Below are 27,449 nucleotides of genomic sequence, written 5' to 3'. Positions count from 1 at the left end.
AAATGAACGGGTAGGAAAACAACGAAAACAAATATTTGCCGGGAACGTTGTTGATGGTCCATGTGCACAAGACTAGGGTTTGCCAATGTATTATATAAGCTCTACATATGTGGAACTCTGCAACGAAACTCCCCACAACTGCTTGGGAAACTTATTTAACAGGTTGCTACGGTGTATGCTTTCAGTCACCGATAGATTCAAGGGGAAATTGAGTTGAATATGCAAGAACTATTACATCAGTAACATAATACAGTGTAATACCTTCAGAATACATAAAACACAGTAAGTTATTTCATCCACTCCTAAAGAGAAAAAAACTTAACACCTTCCAAAAAAACTAACATGTTACAGATATCAGTTAACTACATGACTAGCGAGACTTTTATAGACAGTCTCATTTTAGGTTTATAGGTTATGGCATACATTCAGTGACTCCTAATCAAAGGTGTGGCTATGTAAATATGCTTATACTTTGCAGAAAGTGAAATCAGAATGAAATCAGGATTGATAGAGCATCACTATAAATGCAGCCATCAAAAATGTACTTTTTTTATTTAACTGTGGTTATCCAAGGTGAATGTTTAACTTCTAAGAGTGAATGAAATCTCCGTTATCGGGCAAGGCTAGGTCTTTCCTAACCCCTAAGACATTCTACTTCCACTGAAACTATAGTTAACCCTTGGGGACCAGAAATAATGAGTGATAACATGGATAATATTTTCCCCAGAAGAGGCAGCACCAAAGTTATCACACATTAGATTTCTAGATTAGCCTGGTGTTTTGGATCATCACACTGGCAAGATAGAAGTCACATAATGGGAGTTAACGTTTCCTGCAGCACTTTACCCGTTGCTAATTACACAATTGGTTCCGATAGGGAAGGATATAAAATCCGAGACCTACACAGATGTCAGATCTGGAATCTCTAATTCGCAACCAGGCTCACCGGGTAATGCAAAATACCTCTTACAGCATCATCATTCATCACACAGCAGCGGCCATAGAATTTCTGGTACGAAAACATATGACTTGCTTTCACAGTATCAAAATTTAAAAGGGGAGTATATTTTTCTCCTTGGCCATAAAATACATTGCTGCATACGATAATGTAGGACAGGTAATTTGATGACCTCAGCTTAAACACCAGTGTTACCATAGACACTATAATACATTAATAGGCAGGAGTCTAAAAACAATATCCACAATTTAGATTAAAATATACATTGTATATATTCTATAAAATGTGTGTGGTCCCAGGCTGGAAACTCAGGACAGAGACATTTCCCTCTGCCAAAACAATTAAGTATGCGGAACATGCGGAGATGCACAGTACGACCGGCTAGGAAGCGGCTGTCCATTCTTGGTTGAGCGGCTCATTTTTGTTTTGGATGAAAACAATTACATTTTGTTGAAAATATATAAAATAACAAAATTAAATAATTGCTCACTGGTTGTAGCACATGCTGTTCCTGTACTGAAGGTTAGACAATTGGTTCGGATAGGAGAAGCACTGCATTTTATCTGTCGGTCATGGATGTTATATCACTCTCCTATAAAAATCATTACTCTGGTCAAATATTTTAACTCTGGCCCTTATGCTATATTCACAGTACCCAAGAATGGCAAAAAGGTGACAATTAACCAGAGAGCTACACTAAATTGTTATAGCTGAAATGGTGTCCTACCATATACTTTATCACATACACACATGGCATGCCGTGCATCATCAACCAAGTACTTAATTTAAGAATGGAAAGATACATTGCTAAAGCCATTTCCATGTAACCCATTATAACAGAGAGCATCTTACCTAGCCGTAGCTCCCCAAAATTCCCACATCCGATCTTTTTCCCCACCCGGAAGTTGGGTCCCACCATGAGGACCCCAGAGGAAGTGGTAGAGCTGGATGGGCGGGAACTATGACCAGTCCGCACAGGCATAGCTTTAGCCGCTCGTTGCCTATCATCCTTCTCCCTGTTGCTATGGTCCATGTTCCTATACCATAAGAGCTAGATCCGGGGATCCCTGCGCAAGCTAGGGAGTTCCCAATGCGCACACGCCACAAAAATAACGGGTGGTTGAAAAAATATCCAGCTGAGTATCCTCAGGGGCCGGAGGAACAGATCACATCACCGCGCAGATTTAACACAGGAAAGTCTCAGAGCGACTCAGCAACTCCATAACAAAAGGAATCCCATTGTATATTCACAGACGTGCCTACGAAAAGAGGAAAGGATAAAGTTAATTGAAGAACAGGTCAAGTTACTGCTGAACATTGACAGAACTCATGCCCCGTGACAGGTGCACTGCAAACTCAGAGGGGAAATATGTTCAAAGACTACTGCTTACAAGACAAGCTCGGAAGCCAAATTAGTAGCAATAAAACATTACAGCATATTAACATGTGCTGGAATTACATAAAGAAAGAAACCCACCAACACACAGCGAAGAAAGGTGGCAACAACATTTGTGAAAATTCATCTGGCACCAAGTCATGTAATTAAACTGCTGGGAAGCGGCATACACTAGCTGTTCATTTTCTACTAACAAAAACAGTCGGTCTATCTCATTTTTAACTTGGGACAGACTAGAACATGTGTGGGTTACAATAATCTAATGATAGAAATTATACAGACTATAGGACAGGTCTCCATATTTTTTACAAAACATTAGATGTCATCTCCTGTTCAGAGAACAAAGAAAGATCTAAGTCATATCTGATGCACTGGGAGCAATTGCATCACATCAAAAGCTTGTTTTCTGTAATCCTTTACATGAGCCATCACCCCCATTATCTTAACAGTAATTTAGGTTGACAGAAGCAAAGTTTATTAAGTTCACTCTTGTTTCAATGGTCGTTTTCAGTAAGATTTTTCGCAATTTGCTAACATTGGTGCTTCAATAAGATTTTCTTGGTTTGATTCTTGTAATTAATGCATAGCAACTGAAGAAAAGCTCAACTTTGCCAGCTTTCCAATCAACATTATGCTATTCAATCAATTTCCTCATCCATTCAAAACTTGACCTTTTGGAATCCATATTAAGGTAAATGAGCCAAAAAGCCACGTTATATTAATATATATAATATAAAGTTATTAGTAAATATTAATTCATATGTTAACTATTTTTCATATTTAATAAAAACTGAGAAAAATGCCTTGTTTATATTTTCTTTTATTTACCAAACTGCCCCCAGTTATGCACATCTGACCCCCAGCTTGCCACTCTGCCCCATATATGCCTTATATCTCCTATATACCAGAGATTCCACTGTGCCCCTGATATGCCACTGTGCCCCCAATATGCCTTATACTCCTTATATGCCAGTAATATCCAGCTGAGGCCCCTGATATACCTTTTACCCCCAGATATATGTCTTATGCCCCCCTGATATGCCTTATAACTTCCAATATGCCACTCACCCCCATTTATGCCTTATACCTCCCTATATGCCACTGTGCACCCTGATATGCCACTCCGCTCCCCATAAATGCCCTGCACCATCCTGAAATTCTCCCTGATTCACCACTCTGCCTCCCCCAGATATGCCACTCTGAAATTCATTATACCCCCCATACACCACTCTGCCTCCTCCCCCTCCCATACTCCACTCTGCCTCCTGTCAGCAACGGAGGTTCACAAGACACAAGGGAGCCGGGTAGAGAGGCAGAGTGGCGTATGGGAGGGGGAGGAGCCAGAGTGGTGTATGGGAGGGTTGCTGACAGGCACTTTCACTGCAGCTTAAGTGAAGGTGAGTAATGGAGGCTGACTGTGCACATCGTGCAGACCCCCACCGGCTGACAGAGAATCGAGGTCTCCTGCAGAGGATCATCCTCTCTGTCAGCCGGTGGGGGTCTGCATCGCACAGACAGCCTCCGTTACTGCCCTTCACTTACACTGAGGCTTCTATGAAGCTGCAGTGAAACTGCCTGTCAGCAACGGAGGTTCACAAAACACCAGGGAGCCAGGTAGAGAGGCAGAGCAGTGTATGGGGGAGGAGTCAGAGGGGTGTATGGGAGGGAGGAGAGAGATGGAAGTGAGAGACCGGCCGACAGTGAGGGGAATCCAGGTCCCCTGCAGCGTTGCGGGGGATCTGGATTCTAGTGTTATAATCCGATCTCTGTTTGAGGTCGGATTATATAAGGATAAAATCGATAAAAATCGATTCGACTAATCGATAATGAAAATTGTTGACAACGATTTTCATTATCGATTATATCGATTAGTTGTTTCAGCCCTAATACATTACTCTTAAAAATAAAAAAGGCTTGCCGTGTGGAAACTGAATGGGGTCCTGTCTAGCAAATAGATAAAAATCGATAATGAAGGTCGTTGCCAGCTACTTTCATTATCGATTAGCTGAATCGATTTTCATTGATTATAAAATGAGGGTTTTTTTCAGAGCAAAAGCACTGAAAAACACCCCTCGTTTTATAATCCCGTTCATTCAGTGTGAATTCAGTCCCTCCCTGGGCCCACCCCTTTGTTTCCCAGTCCCTTCCTGCAGTCACACTGATTAGGCCCCGCCCATTTGCTTATAGCATCTACATGGCGGAGACACTGATCTAACCGAGTACAAAATTAATATTTGGGGGAGGACAGAGTGGCATATCTTGGGGAGGACGGAGTGGCATATCTGGGGGAGGACGGAGTGGTATATCTGGGCTGAAATGTGCATAACAGGGGGGGAGGAGGTTGGGAAATAAAAACAAGAAATGCATTTTATCAAAGTTTTTTTTATTCTGCGGTTTGTTTTTAACAACCTGTTTATTCAATTATTTTAAATAAATGAAAAATGTACATTTTTTTATCCGATCAAAAAAAAAAAAATCGGCCAACTAATTGATCATGAAAATAGTTAGTTGCAGCCCTAGTCCTGTCAAAGATCCCGGTAACCTCACAAATGCATCTCCTGCAAGCCAAGGTAAAATATTAGGGTGGGTAAACAGTGAAAATGCATAGAGGGGGTTCTTAAAAATCCCTCTGGAAATTTAAACTGAAAAAGTAGTAATAACCACGAAAAAAGCTGGATTGCCCCTTTAACATAAGCTTTGAGACACAATGTTGGTGAATAGCTTAAGATACAGGTTAGGCCCAGGTCCACTATAGTGCTATTCCCACTATTAAGACACACATCAGCCATTTAGGTCATGATATCTTGTGGAGCAAAAGAACCTGCTTTTTCCACAAATACATAGCTACAACTAAGGCATGTCAACCACAGAATTTACTCAGTTACTTAAATATTCTAATCCTTAAATGGCCACATCAGTTCAATTAAGTCACTTTGCGAGTGATCATCGTTATACCCCATATAACCGTGTATGTACCGGATTACTCTCGAATTCGTGAACACACAGAAGAAAACAAGGTGCACTGCGTACATTTTATGATGGAGGTGAATCAAATATTTTCTTAAATCCGAGAAGTTGCCTACACACCCATATCGACCAAACAAGGCACTTTAATCTGATCAGGGAATCTAGAATGGTTTCTGGACAGCACCCTTTAAGGCACGTCTAGACATCAAAGCTCTTGGCATGAATGGAGAGGGGTTCTACATAGGCCTTTCAATTGAAGAACGGAGTTTTGAGGTCCCATCTAGTATATACCCTGACTAATTTATTGCATTGGACAATATGTACAATGTGATATGTGTACATATCCATCACATAACTATGCAATTAACTGTATAATCATTTGTACAGACGCTTTGGTGTCATTAAGCCTGCAGCTACTTGTACACACGAACATGAAATCATATAGCATTCAACTTAATAACCAAATGCTGTAGGTAATAATTATGACTATAAATTTTTTTAAGACAGGTTAGACCTTAAAGTTCTTTTGTTTTGAAGAAAACATACAAGTTACAACCCAGTGGAAATTATGAGTCTAACTATTTTGCCCCAACATTGATCACACTGCCCTGATGGCTTCCTGGTGATACTCACAAGAGCCTATAAAAAGTGCAGAATATACACACACAGTCATGAGGAAAATAAAGCACTCCCTTTTTGAATTCTATGGTTTTACATGTCAAGGCATAATTTGTTGTAAAAATTAGGTAAATACAACCTCAGATTAACAAAATATAAAACATTACACAGTGCCATGATTTATTCAACAAAAATAAAGCGAAAATTGAAAAGCTGTGTGAAAAATTAAGTACACCCTTACTGCTTTCATAGGAATTAAAGTGCTGCTAATCAAATGCCCCTGATTCATAGATCAGCAAGTATGAACACCTCTACAAAAGTCAAATTTTTAGCAGTTTGTTGGTGTGTGCGTGTGTTAACACAATGCCAAAGGGGAAAGACATCAGCAATGATGTTAGAGAAGCAATTGTTGCTGCCAATCAATCTGGGACGTTTTATAATGCCATTTCCTAACAATATAAAGACCATAATACTACAGTGAAAGATTATTCAGAAGTGGAAAATATTCAAGACAGTTGCCAATCTTCCCAGGAGTGGACGTGCCAGCAAACTCACAGCAAGGTCAGGACATTCAATGCTCACAAAGTGCAAAAAAACCCAAGACATACATCGCAGACTCTACAGGCCTCAATAAACATGACGTTCATGACAATACAACTAGAAAAAGACTGAGCAAGAATGGTTTGTTTGGAAGGGTTGCCAGGAGAAAGCCTCTTTTCTAAAACAAAAAAACATGACAACACTGCTTAGGTTTGTAATCTTGCATCTGAACGAAACACAAGACTTCTGGAGCAATTTCCTTTGCAGATGAGAGTAAAGCTGGGATGCTTGGCCATAACGCACAGCACAATGCTAGTCAAAAAACAGACAGCATTTCAACACAAAAACATCATACTAACTGTTAAGCATGGTGGTGGAGGGGTGATTTGGGCTTCTTTTAGAGCCACAGGACCTGTGAACCTTGCACTCATTGAGTCAACCTTAAACTCCTCCATATACCAAAGTATTTTAGAGTCAAATGTGTGGCCATTTACCCAACAGCTAAAAGCTTTGTGGAACAAGACAACAATCCCAAAGCACACCAGCAAATCTAAAACATAATGGCTGAACACAACAAGAATCAAGGTGTTGCAATGAGAGTCAAAATCCAGACCTCAACCCTCAACCAGACCTTTTCTGTCAAAGCAATGACTCACTTATTGTTTTTTGGTTAATTTACATTGCAGCTGCCTTATGACAGCCTGGCAGCGATGCCAGGTATCGGGGTATTTGCAGCACTATATGGCACTAAGAGAGGGCATCACATGCTTCCAAGGACTGTCACCTTGCATCAGGCGTAGCCATTGAACCCAGTCCACCCTGTTAAGACTGGGGGTGTAGGGGGATGAAAAGGGTAAAGCAATTAAGCTAACCGTAATTTTCAAAGAAAGCAGAATTCATATATAGTAACATTGTTAAATCAAGTCCCAGGACGAGCCTTTCATTAACTAACCAGCAGCAAGTGTAATTCATAGGTGTCCACTTTTAACAGCTGATATGACTTCAGGAGAGCAAATTTGGGCTCGATGAGGAGCCAGAAAGTCCACCAGAAGAGAGCCAGGACAGACATAGGTCATTGGGGTGTCCAGAAGTACATGGAGGGGAACCATTGCTAGACATGGAGATCACTTTTATCTCCTGCTGCCCCCAACAAGGAGATTGAGCCTACCCCAGCTCAACCAGCCTTAACATTTGATTGTCAGTAGAGCTTGGAAAGTTCATATGCATTGTGCAGTATACTAGGTTACTTTACCAGAAGATTCTGTAATAGGACTGTAGTTTGCATCTCTCATTTAGGAGCCCTAGTGTGCGTTGACTGCCGATAAACAGTTGTTCAAAGATATGAAAGTACTGAGACAAGGATTTAGGCTTTAAAGAAAAAAAGGAAAAAAAAAAAAACGCCAAAAGACAAAAATAAAAGAGAAACTGAAAACACCCTTACAGATGACATGTTTTATTGTACAAAGCTGTGAATACAGAGTAAGAGTAAATACACCTACTCTGGTTGCAACCATCATCCATCATCTCACATCTCTGACAAGAACAGATAACAGACAGACAGCAGGTAGATAAAGAGACCGCTGTTTGCAGACCAAACTACATAAAAGGGAGAGCAGGGACAGGTTTAAGAGACAATAGCACAAGTAATAGTGTGAGCAGTACAGTCCAGTAATGATTTCTTCATGAAGTTTCCATTTAATGATACGCACTGTTCCCTGAAACAATGTCAAAACCATCATTCGGCTTCCACAAAAACCATGACGCATGAATTACTGTTACCAGCCTACGAAAAAGGGTGAAAAAGGCACAACTATGCAGTCAATAAAATCAGTTTATAGCTCAGCGTTTCTCCATTGTATACAGGCAGTTTTTATGCTCTTCCCCCTTGACTCCTGAGTAATCACTATGGCAGCAGCAGTGGTATGCATAATCTATTCCAAATTCTTGGAAAGGCAATTTCCTTAAGTTTATACCTTTTTTGTTAATTTATCTGCAGACAGCAGTGCATAGTTGGTGAGATCCTGTAAAGTTCAATGCTAAGTTTATGGAGAGTTGGGTAATTCACACGAACCAAGCTGAAAATAGAGCTGTTATATTGTGTCTGACTATCAAAGCTTAAATGTCACAACACACCCAATCAGGCCTTCACAAACCTCGGGCACCAGGTTGCTCAATGTTGTGCAGTGTTGCCATCATGAATGGGGCATGGTGTGGAAGGTGCAGTGAGTCTCAAGTGGGGCATGTAATGCACAGCACTCGCCTCACAGGAAAGCATAGGGTGCCGCATTCACAATGTAAAAAAGAAAAACAAAAAAAAAACCCTGGTCTCCACCAGGCGAGAGTGGGGGATAGTGTATGCAAGTGTGTGTACATTATAGTGTCAGAGTCAATGTGTACATGCGTAAATGTATAGTGCTGGAGTCAGTGTGTCTACTGTACCGTAGTGCCAGATTCCATGTGTATGCATCCATAGTAATACTTTGTGTAATTGTATATACATATAGTTTAATGTGAGTGTGTGTACATGCGCATGTGTATTATAGTACAGTGTTTATGTTCCAGCATGGCATTAGCATGATTGTGTATGTCAGCATATAGTGTTGAGAGTGAGTATTAACGTAGTGTTAGCAAGTGTATGCATGAGCAAAGAACGTTAGTTCATGTGTCTGCTACTGTATGGTGCTGGAGTGTGTAATTGTATGGCAAGGCCCGACAAAAAAAACAGGTGCAAGGAAAATAAACACATGATTGAAAGAAAAAAAAAAAAGAAAAAAAAGCTTCAAACCAAGTTTGTCGATCCCTGTGGCCAACATTCCAGATGCCCAAAACAAGACACCTTTGTTGGACCAAAGGAGGGAGCAGCAGCATAGGTTGGCAGGAGAGTGTCAGGAGCAAGAGGGACCAGAGGCATTGTCACCGACCTTGAGGCACTCAGCTGTAGAGCGTTGAGGTGGCCAGGCAGGAGCTGCAATGGAGGTCTGTGCTGCACTGACCTCCATTGGCTGTACAGCTACCTGGGCCAGTCAGGGAAGATTCTCCAAACTGGCCCATAATCCACATTGCCTGCAATCTCTGAAACAAGTAAAACACAAGATTTAAATAACAGAACTGTACTCTCGCCTCACTGCGGCATGCTTGCTCAGTGTCCCATTGCAGGCCAGTGGGAGAGAGCAATCTATTCTTAGATACCGGTAATACGTCAACCAAACCTTTCCGATTGAAGTTTTTTTTTTTGCCGAGGTCAATAACCTTAGGCGGGGATTTTTCTCTCAGATAAAGAAGATTACATGTTGCGTTTCCATATAAGTGCTTAACATATGCAAACCGGCAATTCTCCATACCAACAAATTATCAATCCCAACTCCCCCAACTACATATATGATTACTGCCTCTTTTCAAGAATGTAAACACTCTCTCTAAAGCCAATCTCTAGTGCTACCGGCTCACGTACAATCTGCTTAAACAATGCAGGTAGGGTCCAAATTCCAACTTAAAAACTTCCGGCTTTCAAGTGCAATCTCCACCTAAAGTGGAACTTCATCTTTAGTTTTCTCAGTATGTGGCATATTTTTATTGCCATTAACGTCTGCCAAGTAGATCTTTGTAACTACAAGCAGACAGGCAGGAAAACATTCATAAAGTTTTGCATCGGAGCCTCTTAGTTCTCGGTATTTACATGCAGTGCTCTCTGTGTGCGCTACAACTTGAACCCACACTATTTTTGCAAATGCGAGCGCATTCTGCCATTTTTCCGACAACACACAGTATGTATGGCTGTACTGCGCGGATGGGGTAAAAGTGTGAATCTGAACAACACTGGAGATAAAGCAAGTTTTTGAGTGCTGGATCCAATTGTTGATTAATCATAAACGCGACTGTTCCCATTTAACACATAAAACGCTCAGTTGCACTTTTCCTGTGCAGATCAAGTGTGCGCCAAATACAAGCGTTTTCCCTTTATATAAATACATAATTCCCTACTCCATCCCCATAGCAGCTCTGCTGCAGCCACTTTATTCTTCCCTTTTGTGTAGCTATAAATAACCTCTGAATCTTACCCTGCAGGCAGCGCCGATTGATTCCACAGATCAAAAGGACTTATTAACCTGGGTGGTGGTTTCCCAGCTCTATCCATTTCCTTGATGACCGCCCTGGCCCTGCATCTTACCCCACTAATCTCTGCTGACTGATCAAGAAGCTACACTGCACCGATGCCTCTCCTAAAAGAGCCCACCCCATACAAACACATGGCACCTCTACTAAAAGAGCCCCCCCCACTGCTTTGTAAGGCTGCTCAACCTTAAAAATACTAAACTTCCATTATATAAAAGGAAGAAATGTTAATTTAGGAATAGCGTTCCTCAGCCAGTGTCCCTCCTAAATCCAGACCATGCTGGAACCTCATCTCTACCATCAACTGTCCAGAATAAAGAAATACAAATCATATCATTCACAATGTTTGTTTAATAATGGTTTCTAAACCATAAGTGATTTGCTACATGATATAAAATAAACCATCACCTGCTGGAAGTGCATGTTTATAGATCTTCTAATTAGACTACAAGAGATCTGTAACATTTTCCAGTCTGTAATATTCTTCCATGTCGTGATCATTTTCAAGTTCCATTAAACCTACTGCAACAATATGGAGCATAACACCTTATGACTGAGCGGCGAGCTACCAAGACTGCTAGCAGTGGGCTCCCAGCACATGGCTTTGTGCCTCTCCGTAACCATGTAGAGGGTGGACAGATTTCCTTTATTCGTTTAATTTTCAGATAGTGGGGGAAATTCAGTGAAGCATATTTTAAGAATATTTTGATTTAACTACACTGGTTTTCTTTGTCATTCTCACACTAAACAATAGGATAAATATGTAAGTATCTACAGCATTCTATATGAATGTCCAATACATGAATAGGACACATCACATAATTTAGGCTTGCAAGAACAAAAATGCGCGAGGGGGTTTACACAATGACGGATATCTGGCGGTAAGAAAAAGTTTGCTCTCCTCTAGCCAAAGCAAGACAAACTTCTTAAGTATACACAAGTATAGTTTAACATCCCTCAGGTCCAGAAAGTGCCTAAAATTATCTTAAGGAAGTGACCAAAGTGATTGCAAATTAGACCAGCAGCCACAGGATATGAGTATTAAACAGTCATGGCAGTTCTATGCTATTTTTTTTCTGTAAAAACCCCTCACCAACTTAACTCTGCAAAGCGATTCTGTGATTAAATAGTGCCCCAATAACCACGAGCAAGAAGCGTCATATCCATAAGCCCACCGGCGCGCCATGTTGGGCAACAGGTAGCAGACCCAAGGAAATGCTGCTCATTTCAACATGACAAACACCTTTATTCACTGGGAATAACTGTTCTCTGTGGCATGTACAAGTCCTCCCTACCAATATGGATGTGCAGTTTAAGGGGTAGGTTTATTATGGAGAGGGCTGTTAGAGTATGTATGTATGTATGTATGTATGCATGTATGTATGTATGTATGTATGTATGTATGTATCACCAGGACCCCCATACCACAGCACATTAACACTGAAATAAATAACGTGCTATCCCAGGACAGCTCAGGGAAAGATTGGAGGCGTTTGCCTAATACTGAATTTGCTTGGCTGCCCCCTTTTTAAACATCCATAACAATTTCAGTTTCCTCAATACCACTGATAGACACATTTTATAGCTTAAGGCCGGAAGGATGAAATTTAGTTGTAGACCCCCCCCCCCAAAAAAACAAAAAACCCACAATTATCTAAATGAACATATGCATATTCCACCCATGAGCAGATACAGATTATACGGCAAAAGCAAAATAAGAACAGTACCAATTAAACACACAAGTAGCCTGTAGTAACATTTTAATGAACGCTACTAATGTGTAACAGTGAAAATAATTCATCAAATATGGGGCCAAGAATTTGATTGGGTTAAAATATCTAAAAACCTATAGTATAGTTGCACCAACCCACTGGACGGCCCTTTGTAGAAAAGGGCGTTGACAGATTTTCCTAAAACGGGCACAGCGGCTTGAAAAGTGGGGATTCTACTTCAGTTCCATTGTTTAAACCTTTAAAATCTAAATTCTGATTAAAATGAAAGCATTGTGAATATTAAGTCAGGAGAACCGGCTGGCTGCCGGCATCACCGCGCCAGGGGTGAGTGCAACATATACCACTGAAACCCCAGCTCATTCCATGTTCCACTGCCACTTAAACTCGAAATGAAAAGGGAAGTTTCACAGGACTTTTTTTTTTTTATTATTATTACCTGCAGCCCCCTGGATATGATACGCAATACTGGGTCTGAGTGCGTACATCAGTAGCAGAAGCCCCATGCTTGTATCAATTTGCTGATTCCATTACTGGTTTGAAAAGGTTTCCCTGAATCGATTTGGTCCAAAATTTGAGAACATTTTAGGCCAGACAAACAAATGCCCTTAATGTTGCATTTTGTAAACAAAAGACAGGGACCACTTGAGTAATAAAAAAAGGTATATACTTCATACTATAAGTCTCCAGCAGCTCTTCAAGTAGAGAAGATCATCCAAATCTCAGATGACTGCCCACAATGGCAAAGTCGGCAGATAAATTAACTTCATTGGGACAGCATGAGCCAGACTCCACTTCTCTTGCAATACACTACTGTATACAACTATTTATAATGCTAAAAGGACTATTCAATGATTCTTTTACTGATTAACAAAGCCAGGGACTTGAAGATTAATATGTTTTGGGGCAGTTGATAGTGTAAATGACAAATGTTACACATGTTGTAACCTAGCACTGTGCATAACTATCAGACGTCTTCTAGAAACCAAGATAATGACCAGAATCTCCAAAACAAAAATCACAAAAGGAATAATATTGTCCCAAGTGATGGACAGTATGTTGCACACTATGACAAACAGAAAGGCTGTAAAGTCCTTGTAAAAACAGGGAGCACTGTATCTGTAACAAATCTTGCACCTTTATGTCATTAAGAAACTCAAGTTATTTGTTTTTGCCATGACTGCTCTATTTGGCTAACTGTGTCAGTCCCCACAAGCCTCATTCCCTGCCTAGGCTGAAGCATTAAGCTTTCCCTTAATTGAAAGTAGGGGCCCAACCCCTGAAAAAACAGCCCCATACCAATTATCCCTCCTCTATCAAACTTCATAGTTTATAGTTGCAGTCAGGCAACATTCTCCTGACATCCCCAGACTCGCCAATCAGGGAAGCGTGATTCCTCACTCCAGAGAACACGTTCCCACTGCTCCAAAGTCCAGTGATGGCGTGTTTTACACCGCTTGATCTGGCACTTGGCATTGTACTTAGTTATATGAGCCTTGAATGCAGCTGCTCACCCATGGAAACCAATTGCATGAATCTCCCGCCCCACAGTATTGGTGATATTATTGTCAGTGGAAATTTGGAATTCTTCAGCAAAGCATTGGCGCCTTCTACATACCATGCGCCTCAGCACTCGGTGACCCCGCTCTGTGACTTTACATGGCCTTCTGCTTCATGGCTGAGTTGCTGCTATTCCTAAACACTTTCACTTTCCAATAATACCACTAACAGTTAGCCGTGGAATATCTAGCAAGGATGACATTTCACAAACTGACTTATTGGAAAGGTGGCATCCTATCACAGTACCATCCTTAAAAATTCACTGAGCTCTTCAGAACGACCACCTTTTTTCCCCACAGATGCCCATAAATACAGACAGCAAAGGGTCTGATTGAAACACCTGAACTGATTAAGGTGCGCCCCAGTACTTTTGCCCATATAGCAGGGCTCGACAAATCCGCCTAGGCCAGGGGCGTCCAACATGCGGCCCGTGTGAGCACCGCAGTTTTGTGACAGACTTGCTCAAAAAGGCAAAACCTCCCCTGCAGCAGCCAGCACCAATAGAGACACAGGGGAGGGACTATCTTGCCATCTACCACCTCTCTCATTCTCCAAGCACTCCCCTGAGTGTCTGTCTTGACACACCCCTTCCTTTCCATTCCTGGCCCGCCCTTTTTTGCATCTTCTGGAGTTTCTCGCTCTGCTCAAGGTAAGAAGAAGGAGGAGGGAAAAAGAAGCTGGCTGGGAGTGAGTTGTAATGTGTAATACCTGGGTATGATGGACCTGATACGTTATGCCTGGGTGCGATAGGAGTGGGTTGTGATGTGTGGTGGCTGGGTGTGATAGGAGTGAGCAGGGATGTGTGGTGGCGGGGTGTGATAGGAGTGAGTAGGGATGTGTGGTGGCGGGGTATGATAGGAGTGAGTTGCGATGTGTGGTGGCTGGGTGTAATGGGCATTAGATGTGCTGGCTGGGGGTCATAGGAGTGGTGTGTAATTGGAATGAGGTATGATAGGAGTAATGAGAGTGCATTGTGATAGGTGTGCTGGAAGTGAGGTTCGGCAGATCAATGTACAAGAGAGTACTTTTCTTGTTTTCATGCACATCTGAGCCCACGCTTGCCACACTGCCTCCCAGATATGCCTTACATCCCCAGATATGCCGTATCCCAGACGCAAGGTCACCATGGCGACTGAGAATTTTGTCCTGGCGCCTAGGTCAGGGGCGCCCAACGCGCGACCCGCCGGACTTCAATGTGCGGCCCGCGTGAGCAAGGCCGGACTGGCCCTGCTCATGGTGCAGCACGCTGTGTGCAAGCCGACCGCCTAGTAAAATTAAAGCCCAAGGACCGGCCCACCGGGTGTGCTGGCAGACCAACGTTCACACGGTGCAGCCTCGCGGTGAGGTGGTAAGAGCACGCAGGCTCTGGTTAGCAGCAAGGTGTGTGCAAGTTGGCCGCCTGAGTGGCAGTGCCTCAGTGAGACTCTTTGTCCCGCCCCTTTCAAGACATGATGCTCAAGGGGGCGGGCTCACAGAAGAGTTCCTCGCGACGGGGTGAGGATTATCACGTCGGAAGAGAGCAGGAAAAAAGAAAAAAAAAAATAGGGGTTCTAGGAAAGTGGACCTATATTTAAAGGGAGAGGGGGGATTCCATTGGGGCATCATTAATTTTTGTCGTTGAAAATAAAAAAACTTTGCTAGTTTAAAAACAAATCTAACTTTTTTAGCTGGCTCCTAGATTCAAAACAAATTTGTCAAGCCCTGCCATATAATGTATCTGTTAGCAGCCACAGCCAGGGTAGGACTAGTACAAAACATTGATGAACTACATCACTCCTCCACATTAAGATCCTGATACTGAAAATAAAAGTCTTAAATGTATACAGATTAAAGTAGACAATACCTGTATAATAGTCAAGCATTCTCACAATAAACAATATTTTTGCACACGAACCCCCCCCAAAAAAAAATCAGCATTAAAACCATCCAATGGTGTCTTAGTGCTAATGCTGCAACATCTATGTTTGCCCTTCCAAAGTCTTATTACCTATTTTTAGTGCAGCCACGTACATGACACGTATGTTATATTGTGGGAAATTACATTTATACAAGTACATTTTAATAGTTCTCGTTAATCTTTCCAATTACCCTCAAAGTAATTTGAAAGAAACTATGAAGTCATAAGGGCAGAGTCTCCATACACACCCTCTCCCCCTATTGGAGGACTGGGGGGCTGTCCCCAGTGGCTCCACCCTTTTGCGGACATACTCCAAAAGACCAGAAAGTACTGGTACTTCAAGAGGGGGCACTGTGGGCATAGCCTTTCCCCCATTCCTCCAATTGTGGAGGATCTGCCCTTTAGTAGACATTGAGAGCGCGAGAGTGTATGAGAAAACGTGAGTGAACTTTCTTATCTATGTCTAGATCTACATATGTAGGAGATATGTAAACCGGGGGCCATCTGTATACATTAGAATGCATTTTGTGATCCCACAATACTGCACAAAAGGTGTGCAAGTGCACAAAAAAGTACATGGATGTTTCTGCACTTCGTAGTACCTGAAAATCCTGTTTGGCTGTGTATAGTAACCCTCCCTCCTATTGAAGACAAGTTAACTGCGAAATGAGCTTTCGCAAAGAGCTACAAATCTCATGATAAACAAGATGAGAAAGGGGACAGCGCTGACGTGCCGTTTATCCGGAAACTCGTGAAAAATGCTTCCAGCCAGCAGCTGAGCGAACCTCTAAGGCCTTGTCAAACATGCGCTATTTGGGAATATCAGTGATGGTTGCTAACAGGCAGTATGAGATGGGGTGAGGTAGGGTTTTCTCTTACATCATGGAGTATTTATACAAAAAATGTACACCTTTTAACACGTTCCTTAGAACAGACCTAAAGAACACAAACCTATCCTTAAAAGTACACTGCCAGCCATCATATGATCCTTAATGTGTATCATGACCGGGAGGTCCCTTCATCGTAATACAACAGAGGACAGCTGAAAAGCAGTGTTTCTTTTTTATAAATACATATAAAGTACAGAGAGAGCCTTAAAATGCATTCTTCTTTAGTAGGACTGTCCCTTTAATTTATATCCCCCCTGAACCCTTCAGGAGTCTCTAAATATACAGAGAACATTCTAACAATTTAATTGGCATCCAGAGAGCATTGGAAAAGTATCAGGTAGTTAAATCACCTACAACCAGCTATTGCAGATATAGATGCCAACCGAATTCAATGTGTGTTTGGGCAGCCTGTACAAAGCACAGGAAGACGAGAAATACGAAGGATTAGCGTTGAAGAATGACAGGAATGGTAGAGACTTAAGGACAGGAAGTACACAATGTGGGATGAAAAAGGATACGGTCGAGCTACACAAACTGATGGATGATGGCAGGTGCGAGAGCCCATCCTCTCCAAGCGGCCCAATCTGAACAACTGCCGTTTCGCTAAACGTACTGGCACACAGACACGGGAATTAGACACAGGAAAGGAGCCGTGTTGTCACTGCATGGCGAGGATGTAAATCATGTTGTGCAGCAGTTGGTCACACATCACATGACTAAATAACATGTTTTGTGTTACAAGAAAGCAGGAGTGCCATAAAGGGGGAAAAAAATTCTGGATTGAAAGAGGAAATATGGATTTCGGAACAGAAATGTAGGTGTAGGAAAGCCTTTCCATTTTGCGCTAATATATATATATAAATATATATATAGAGTTTATATTGAACCCTGCTGCTGGATGATTTTGTAGCAACAGATGGCAAAACCCAGATCAGCATATTGAATATAACATTGCGTATTTAATGCTCAAACATCACAATGGGGAATGTGCAGCTACAGTTCAGTATATCAGGTAACTAGATTTGAAAGAAGAAGAAAAAAAAAAAAAAAAAAGCACTAAATACTCAGGCCTGCGCAAATACAATCCTCAAGGGGCACAAACATGCCATGAATTCATTCTGTGTATCCCTGCTGGAAATAAAGTAGTTTAATTAAATTTTAATTGGACCGCTTATGTTAAAGATGGGACATCCAAAAATTGTGTTCAGTTTGCCGCAATGAAATACTGATAACAGAATGTTTCCTAACAGCCCTTTTACACATTTTTGTACATTTTCCTCCATGGTCTTTATTGTGTATTATACAGCAAGAAAGGGTCTTGGTAGGTTTTATTGCACAAATTTCAATAAAAGAAAGACATTATTGTAAAGGTTCAAAACATCTATTACTGTAGTCTAAAAATAATTTAAAATTGCTTTAAAACAAGAAAAACAAGGGGGGGGACTCATGTAAAGCAGAAAGAATACAGCAACGGTGTTACATTTTTTCATAATATATATATTATATATTGAATTTTTTTTTTTTTTACATATTTCAGTTGTAAGGGAGTATACAACTGAATATGCCAGGTTGACTGGATTACCTCTAGATGCCACTAAAATACTTTTATCAGACTATTTTGGCACGTCATGTAAAGATGACCAGGTCCCCTATATAGCTTTGCCCAGGAAACAGACTGCAGAACTACAATTGATCTCCAACCAATCAATAGCACGCTGCATTCACCGACTGCCTACATGAAAACTAAGATCTTTCACCCAAACAGAAAGTTGTGACTTCGCCCCTAACCAGCGTACCAGGGCTTCCGACAAAAGCCTCTCCTGACGTCAGCAGATTGAGAGAAACGGCATCAAAGACCTACACCTGAACTCTAGAGCTCTACAGCTTCCACCTCCGTAAACCAAGAACGCTTCCTGTCTAATACTCGCTGCTTCGCACAATCGCATGCTTACAACAGGATATGTAATCAACTAAAAAAAGAGACTAGCCACACATGTAAATGAAACAGCCAAGTCAATCAGTGTAGGGACTGATAACCGGCCTACGCTAGTATCCCCCCCCCCGGCCATTTGGGCCACCCATTAGTTCTACACTTGAAGCATGTCTCAGTAGTTAAACACAGACAGCCCTAACTAAAACTTCCCATCTCACTCTTCAGCAAGAAAACCGTTACGTTAAACAGGAAACCAGCAGACATTTATATCTTTAAAACAAGTCACCCCATTTATAAAACTATTTTAAATTAAATACAAAAACTGAACTGCACTTACCGCAGGCAAACAGCCAGAACCACGTGTTTAGTCGCTCATGTCCTAAAGCCTTTGCTGTACCTTTTATTAAGGGCGCCAATTACATAACACACACACACATTTATGTTACCCCCAAAGATTTTAGGGATTCACGTTAGCTTTAATATATCCCATGATCCAGGCTGGCAATGTATTGGGGGCTGGGAGAAAACATGCACGTGGTTTACCGATAGAGAGCCATAAAATAGAAGAGGGGGGGTTATTGCCAGTGTCAAAACTTTATTCTAAAATGAACAATCTTTATGTCTATTCAAGAGAACAAAGGCACAGTCCCTGCTGTGTGACAGGAGCGGCTCCAGATGGATGCCTCACAGGGGGAAGCACACACAGGAAAGGGAAGGGCTCGAATCTCCATGAAAAGCAAGCCACTGCTAGGCATTTTAAGAAGCGCTAAAGCCACATCATTCACCGTCTCTACAACCTCGAGCAGGAGCAGCATACTGCGACTTGAGCCAGTTTTGGCTGCTTAAAACACTCATACTGAAATCAAGGGGATCACCAAATGTGCACTAGTGGGAGTGTCTTCATAGACCCCCTCGGAAATTCATGCTTATACTCTGCAAGGCAAATGGCTGGGGGCAGGGAAACACCGCAAATACACACAGGGGATTCTGAAAAACTCTCGCTATGCACTTAATTGCAAAGGAAAAAAAAAGGGATAAAACATAAGGCAACACTCAGCTATCACGTGCATCAACGTGCCTCCGATGGCTGAGCGTACCTATACGATGAAATTAATACCGCCAGTGTTCTGTTAGTTAAGCCTTATTTACCCATATCACCCAGACGATATAGGCCAAATGCTTCTCATCTGTTGTCTCATTTTGGCACATGTCCGAAAACAGAAAGCCATTCACCCCAAGAGCTCGGTTATAGCACAAAGAGCAGAATGGGGTCAACACAATACTTCCAAACACACAGCTTGGTATCAGCCATACCCTTTGACAAAAGATATGTTGGCATTACTTCTACCTTGGACTACAGCGTTAATATTGCAAGGCCCTGAAATTACCTCCCCTGTTAATCATCACACAGAGGAAGACTAGGAAGAACGTACAGAAGGGCTGTCAGGTAATTATCCTACCCACATGATTTCACAATAGGAGGAATATTATAAGACGAACACTCGGCATGACAGAAACAAAGAGCTCACCCCCAGCATTGCCAAGCAGAGAGCTGGGAAGGGAGTGCAGCGGGGGAGGAGAAAATGGCCTAGTGTATGCAGAAGACAGAATCGATATAAGCCTTTTAACAACCCCTCACCCCCCTAGTGCATTAATATTACATGACAGTATAACATTTCAGAGTTATATTCGCGTAACCCCTTCAAGGGCGACACACTTTCCAGTGCCTGGAGAAGCGGGCTACAGTATCATAAGACATCAGAAGAAATAGGCCAGTAAGGCAAAATATTATCTTAAATAAATGCACAATTAAGAAAAACCACAATGACCATCCATTATAGAGGAAGTTTTATATAAATATTATATTCATTCAAGTAGCGTTAAACGTGCAATTTTTCTTTGATAATCAGAGTAATTTGGTCAATAGATATTCCATTTATGAAAGAGCTTACACTTCACCTTATGGAAGCTCTGTGGCATAGAAGTGGCAGAATTAGCATATCAATGTGAAAGCTTCTCCTCCCTTCTAGTCTTCACACCATACCAATGAAGCCAAAATCAGCTGCCACCAAAGCAGGACAGCGACATGAAGAAGGGAGGAATAATGATCCAATAACGTATAGCTCAGTGGGATATACACAAGTTTTATTACACTGATGCATGTATTTAACCCAATATAAACAAGTATATAGGTCTAGTTAGCATAATGAATAGCAAAGCATTCTATTTTGGGAAAAGTCAGACATTGGTTATAATACAAGACTAGAGGCATTTTATTTTTATTTTTTAACTTGGTATCCATTAGCGTACGTCAACATCAAAACATTAAAGGGCAAACAGGTTTCTATGTACCAATAAACAGAAGAGTAACCCCAGACACTAAAGCTCACTGTCACAGTATACACAGAAGCAATATACAAGATGTACGTTTTCTATGCATTATCTTCCTTGACGATGCACGCTATAAATATCGGTCCCTTCACTTTGGTTGTCATACTAGAATGAAAACCACTTACTTAAAGGCAATCACACGGGTCTATGTAGGCAGATGGGGCGGCTCACAGACAAATCTGAGAGGCAGCTGGCCCAGGGAGTCTCCATGTGGTCACATGAGACATGCTTCTTTATGATGGGACCGCTGCCACAGAAGCTTAATTACAAGTGGGCTTCACAGCCCAGTCAGGTTTTTGTGTATTAAGGAAAGAGAAGTCTTCCCAAAAGTTTTCACAGCATTAAAGACAGGGATACCCAATAGACAGCAACTACAACTCCCATGACGTTAACACAGAGAGCTATCACTCTCTTTTTTACATTTCTGCTGCAAACAACCTGGCCCTGCTTTCACGTTAAATGCATGCTGAACTTGGGTGCAGGCATTGCTTGGTTATTCCTCGGCCTCACTGAACTCGTCCCTCAGCCGCCTCTACTGAAAGCGAGGACAATACATTGATACTTCTTGCAAGTGATCATTAGAACGCCAATTCTAATCACTGAAAGCCAAGCTCCCGTTAGAATCAGTGGCAGCACATGGAGCCAATCACAGATATGGATGTTATGCTAGCATACATATGATTGGCTGCTGTTTCAGTGGGCGTGCTACTGGACATGTGCAAGCAGATTACATACCAACACTTCCTGAGTTTCAGTGGTGGCAGGCAGGGGAGGACTTCCATCTGCATGCAGTAAATTGCTTGCGTCCTTGTGAAACGGACACAAAACATAATTAAGAAATACAATTCTGTAGACTAGACTGCTCCTTTTAACGGTCATGTGATACAGAAGTAGGTAGACCAATTCACCCTTAAAAGGAAAGAATAAGACGAAAAGTGAAACAATGCCGGTGGGCTAATGTTTTGACTTAATACATTTCAGCAAATAAAAGGAAAATGTACAACACTTATAGGGAACTGAGTTTGTTGGTGGGAGTGTTAATTTCCTATATAACAGTAAAAATACAATACAGGACCCAAAGCACAACACAACATCCTTATTAACAAGAAATGAATAGAATTAATTCAAGCAAGTATGTCACAAAAAAAATATATATATATAAGCAACTACATATAAAGCCTGATGTACAGACAAATCCCAATGCCAACAGAAATTTTGGGGGCATCAGTATAGTATGAACAAATCTGCAGAAGGATTTCAAGCCCCTGAATGCTAGACACAGGAACATGTTCGGGCATGTACGCCAAGCTTGGAATACAGTTGCATGGAACGCTTGATAGTCATGCGTATGAACATCTGCACAGTATTTTTGGTCCCCCCCAAACATGTTCCTCCTCCAAACAGCTTGCCATTACTTTGTTAAGGTTTGATTTAGTGAACAATCCAATCTCTTAGTGGATGAACAATGAGTAGCGGGGCTCCATGTGAAAGCACGATACTGGGCGCTCTCACTCACACACTGCGTGAGAGAACAGTCACACACAGACTCATTCCCAGGGAAATGGAAGGCTTTATGCATACAGCTCCACACCACCAAAATAAATAGATTTAATTACAAACACCCGATACATTGTTTATATATATATATATATATATATATATATATATATATATATATATATATTTACATACACACACACATATATATATATATATACACACACATACATATATACACACACACTATTCATAATATATACAAAAAATTACGGGAATGCCTACCATTTTCTTTACTACTGATAACGCTGCTTTTAAAACAATATGGTGTGTTTCAAAATCATCAGCTTTCACATAATACAATGTTTTTTTGGCATATTTGTGACATGTATGTTCTAGCTCGGTTATCCGAGCCCGGTCTACTAGACACCCTGACTCCTTATCATACAGCTTTGCGAGAAACAATAGCCCAGACTTAATTCCCCAAGAGGGACCATCTGACTAATGGCAGTCTAAGAAGGAAAGGACAAAAAAAAAATCATCTCAGTGTGGCGTTTGTGCATGGAATGCCACATAATATTTATTTTTAAGCCTCAAGGTCAGTTTTTCAGCGAGAACGACTCCCACATTACACACAAAAAAACACGGAAAATGGTGCCAAAATGTCCGTTTAAGGTCACAATGGAAACCAGATCCCTACAATGGGTATCATACCTTCCCTGCCAAAAAGCTGGATCTTTGGGGGGACCGGCTCCATTATGGCAATTTTCAGGGTTGAAAAATCAGTACCAATGAATAAGATATATGCCACCCAAATATCTCAAAATGGCCAAAATGGAGATGTCCATGCCTTCGGATAAATCAAGTTCATTAGAACTTATTTATATTACTCCATACATCACTATGCCATGCTTTAAGTAGATTGTACCCTGGGAAAAATCTAGTCCCATTTACTTTTAACTTATGTTGGAGTGCATTATGCATGTTCTCCAATGCCATTTACTGTATGCTAACTCAAGCATAGTTATTTCAGTTAGAATATGAGCCCTCTACCCACATTAATTAAAAATATGAATGCCCATTATCTGCAGAGTCCATGGATACAAGATTAGTGGGGGATTACTCATTCTTACTGAATCACACATCTGTCTAACAGCCTTCTGCAGAGAAGCCTCTTCTAGCAGCAACCACTGAACGAAACTCGCAGAACAAAACTAACAAAATAATGATCGGCGCGTAATGCCCAATAGATATAAAGTAGGAATAGTAACAAGAAAAAGGGGAACTCAAGCATTTTCTCCACCTCCTCTGTATCAAACACTTGCAAAGCACACATTATTCAGAGAAAAAAAAAATTCCTAAAGGCAGAAATACTACATAGCAGGGGGGTGCCTGAGATTCTGTTGTGTCTTGCAATCCATCATGAAAGTATGAGAGTATAAAGGCTTTATTCTTAATCACATTGCGTTTGCAGATTTTGAGGGACGTCCCTTGGTATTAAACACATCTGAGCAATATGAAAGGTTTGTAGACCCCTATACTGTGAGTGTATGTTTTCTGAATACGTGTAACAAAAGCACAAAGTATGGCAGCAAACCTACTGAACCTGTTATTTAAAGCAGCACTCTAGTCTTACTTCCATGGGAAATGCACATTGCCTTCACTGCATGCAAACCAATGCAGGCTTTTTTCCTGTGTCTCGCTTATCAACCATACCCTCCGCCCCAAAGCAGCCTCTATTAAGAGCAGGAAGCATACCCAAGTATGCTTATTTCCCAAACTCAAGAGATCTCTTGTTATAGTCAATGGTAGCTGAGCGGGCGCACACACACACACACACACTATCTGAACATTTGCTTTGCTAGCATACATGGCTGACTTCAATAGGAGTGCTACTGAGCATCTTGAGCTTCAGGAGAGGGGAGACAGCTACTGAGCATGTGCAACTTTATATACACATGTTTTATTCCATTAGCAGTAGCCAGGAGAGGTGTTGAGACAGAAGTCTCATTTTTAACTCCATTAACCAAAAAACGGGTGCTCCAATTTGCATGCAGTAAAAAGTCACCGTATTGCCAATCCCACTGAGCTTTTCCGCTGCTCCTTCATGAGCTGAGTTAGGAATGCGTAATACATCGGTAAATCAATAAGAGTTCCGGAAATTCAGCTCACTGATTGAACTGTGCAATGCCAGATAAAACTTTTGCAGGTGAAAGTTGCCAAGTATGGCCCTGTATAATGCATACAGTCTGTGAATGTATCCAGTGACTCAAGCAAACTCCCCTAGTAACTCCTTAGTGAATAAATCCCAAAGTGTGGATAGTTAAAGGGATGCTCCAGCCATTATACATAATGATACAGCAGAGCGATCCTCTTTCAAATACATTGAAACTTTCATCGGAATTCTCCCTGTGAAATTATTTTCTTCCCCTGCCCGAACACAGCTCCTGCTTACCCATGTGCACACAAGACTTCCATGGGGTTTTATGAGACCCCTGTGTGCATGCGCAGAAAGTCCGTCCACTGATTTGAATGGGAGCACTTGCTTGCCAGTGACTTGCTGCTTCAAGAAGCCAAAACTGGCACATAAATCGCGCAACAAAGAGAATGACGCAAGTTAACTGGTCATCCTCAATTGTGTGAATGAGAAGGTCTACTTCTGAATAGAAATTGAAATTACTTCTATACATTACAATAGGAAAATTACTGTCAAATATAGAGATTCAATTACATCAGCTTGCATTCACTGCAATATGGGAAAGTACCTATCCTATCTATCAGCATATAAACATTGGCTAAATACAACGTTAGTCAGCAATAAAGCCAACTACCATAGTATTTGCACTGAAATTAACCAAGGTCTTGTTCTCTACAGGACATTTCTCTGTACACCCTCCACAGTCAAATGGCCTCCATGGTGAAAGAAGCCCAAATGGTTTGTTGTCCTAAAGCAGAAAATAGCTTAGATATAGGTACATTATTTTACATAAAAACATTTTTTTTTTAAATGGTTATCATGACCATGCATGCAAAATAGATCACTTATACATCACTAGTAATCAAACCAAACAAAGAAAGAAAGAACTTCCTCCGCTGTTTTCAAAACACACAACCAAACTGAACACCGAGAAACACTGATCCAGGCTGATACTACTTTACATTTAACTGGTCAGATATAATGCAGTAAACTAATCATTCCAAACGGCATGACCCTTTTTAATTATTAGATTTTAAAATGAACATAGACCACAGCACATCAACATGATACCAAAGATCCGCGACGTGCAAAGTCATAGTAGAATTAATGCATGTCAGCACAGATCTTGTCATATTGCCTACATGAAGAACACTATTTTCAGATCTGGTTATTGAAGACCCTAATGCCTCATTATTTATGGGAAAATATATCAACGTACAAATGTATAGAGGTCTCTAAATAAAAAACAAATTCAAAGTGGTATGGAATACACAGATATATAGATATACAAGATACAGCCAACTAAATTAACACAAGCCTGAGAAATGTTTCAGCTGTCTCCATGCCCCGTCCAGACAATAACCACCCATCATGACACCTCCATGGTTTACCCGGCTGCCGTGAAGACTGGGAGGATTATCGTCGTATGAAAAGCTTAAGTACGCTATACACACAGACAATAACTATGCCTTATGTGCCCCCTATGGTAAAGGAGCACACTTATACGACAGACCAACCTCTAGCACCGGACATTGGGATGGGTCACTCAAATATACAGTGAGAAGAATGGCTGTCCACGCGAGGGTTTAATGAATGGCTATACGGACTACTCGGGGTGCGGTAAGGGTAATCTACCATATTCACATATAGGATCAGTATTCACAACCCAGTGACATTCGTGTAGGTTATTTATTGACATAAAGGAACTGGATCTAGCAGATGGTAACGTGGTTTTTGACAATGCCATACCCTGTGTGTCAGATACATGCAGTGATTAGGGTGTGTTAGCATCATGAAGAAGCCACTGTGTGCATTGGGGGGGGGACTTCTGTTACAGGGGAAGGGTTGTGCCCTCACCTCGTTGTCTGTATTGGCCCTCGGGTGTTCTGTGCCAACTTCTATGCTGCGTCAGCTCAATCAATAGCTCTGCTTCCAGTACGAGATCGCTTAGTATTCGGTGCTGGGTCTCCCCAGCCGATGGCCTGTGCGGCTATTGTCCAAGTGCTGGGTGTCACGGCCCCGATACTCCCAGGAAGCAGAGCCGCTGCTGGCTACTTGGCGTAGTGAGGAGCTTAATGAAGCATGCGGCCGTAGCCCTGGTTTCGGAAAGGTCTCTGCTAGGTCTTATAAGTCCCTCGGTGCAACGGGAGCACCGTCCCCCACAAGCTAATGAATGGCTTACAATACTCAGCTAGTCAAGGGATTCCTACCAGTGGGTGCCCGGAGCTTGGCCCTATTAGAGGCGGGTAGCAGCGCGACTTGCTCCGATAACGCCTTGGTACCAGGCTGTGATGAACACGATCGCTTTTTTCAACTCCAAAACCACGGAGACACCTATAATCCGGAAATAACCCCCTCCCAATTCATACAAAGCCGCCCTCGCCTACCCCTTTACTCCTGTCCGCCTTCTCTAGACTTCTTCGATACGCCTCTGTTACCTGGAGGCTTCCGGGATCTCGCCCGCCCTCCTATATCCCGGTTTCTATCTCACACACGGCGGAGCCGGGCCGGAAACGCTAACGACGACTCCGCCCTTTGCTCCTGCACAACAAGGAAAGGGGTGGGATTTACGGGAACAACCGGAATGACGTGTGTTCGCATTAATTATCGTAGGGGAACCTAACGGTGGCCATTTTTGATACGGGAAACTAACCATTCTATTCCAAAAAACAGAAGAAGGCATGGAGAGGCGGGTGGTTTGATTTTAAATATAGGGTAGAGGGATACCAAGGACAGATATACAGATATAAAACTGATATTGT

General features: G+C 41.7%; 1 protein-coding gene across 6 annotated transcripts in view; it reads right to left on the bottom strand.

The window, feature by feature from the left end:
* The window catches only part of CSNK1G1 (casein kinase 1 gamma 1), a 47,897-nt gene extending 20,672 nt beyond the window's left edge, over window positions 1-27,225 (bottom strand). For 3 of the 6 annotated variants that reach the window (XM_053464747.1, XM_053464748.1, XM_053464749.1), the window contains exons 1-2: window positions 27,075-27,218; window positions 1,811-2,217 (exon numbers count right to left, since the gene is read on the bottom strand). In XM_053464747.1, the coding sequence (XP_053320722.1) occupies window positions 1,811-1,991 (181 nt within the window). In that variant the 5' untranslated portion in view covers window positions 1,992-2,217; window positions 27,075-27,218. The other 3 variants (XM_053464746.1, XM_053464743.1, XM_053464745.1) reach the window with 3 other exon arrangements.
* Between the last annotated feature and the right edge of the window lie 224 nt (window positions 27,226-27,449).

The sequence above is a fragment of the Spea bombifrons genome, chromosome 4 (genome assembly GCF_027358695.1).
Source record: "Spea bombifrons isolate aSpeBom1 chromosome 4, aSpeBom1.2.pri, whole genome shotgun sequence".
Lineage (NCBI taxonomy): Eukaryota > Metazoa > Chordata > Amphibia > Anura > Pelobatidae > Spea > Spea bombifrons.
This window is presented reverse-complemented; position numbering and strand designations above follow the sequence as displayed.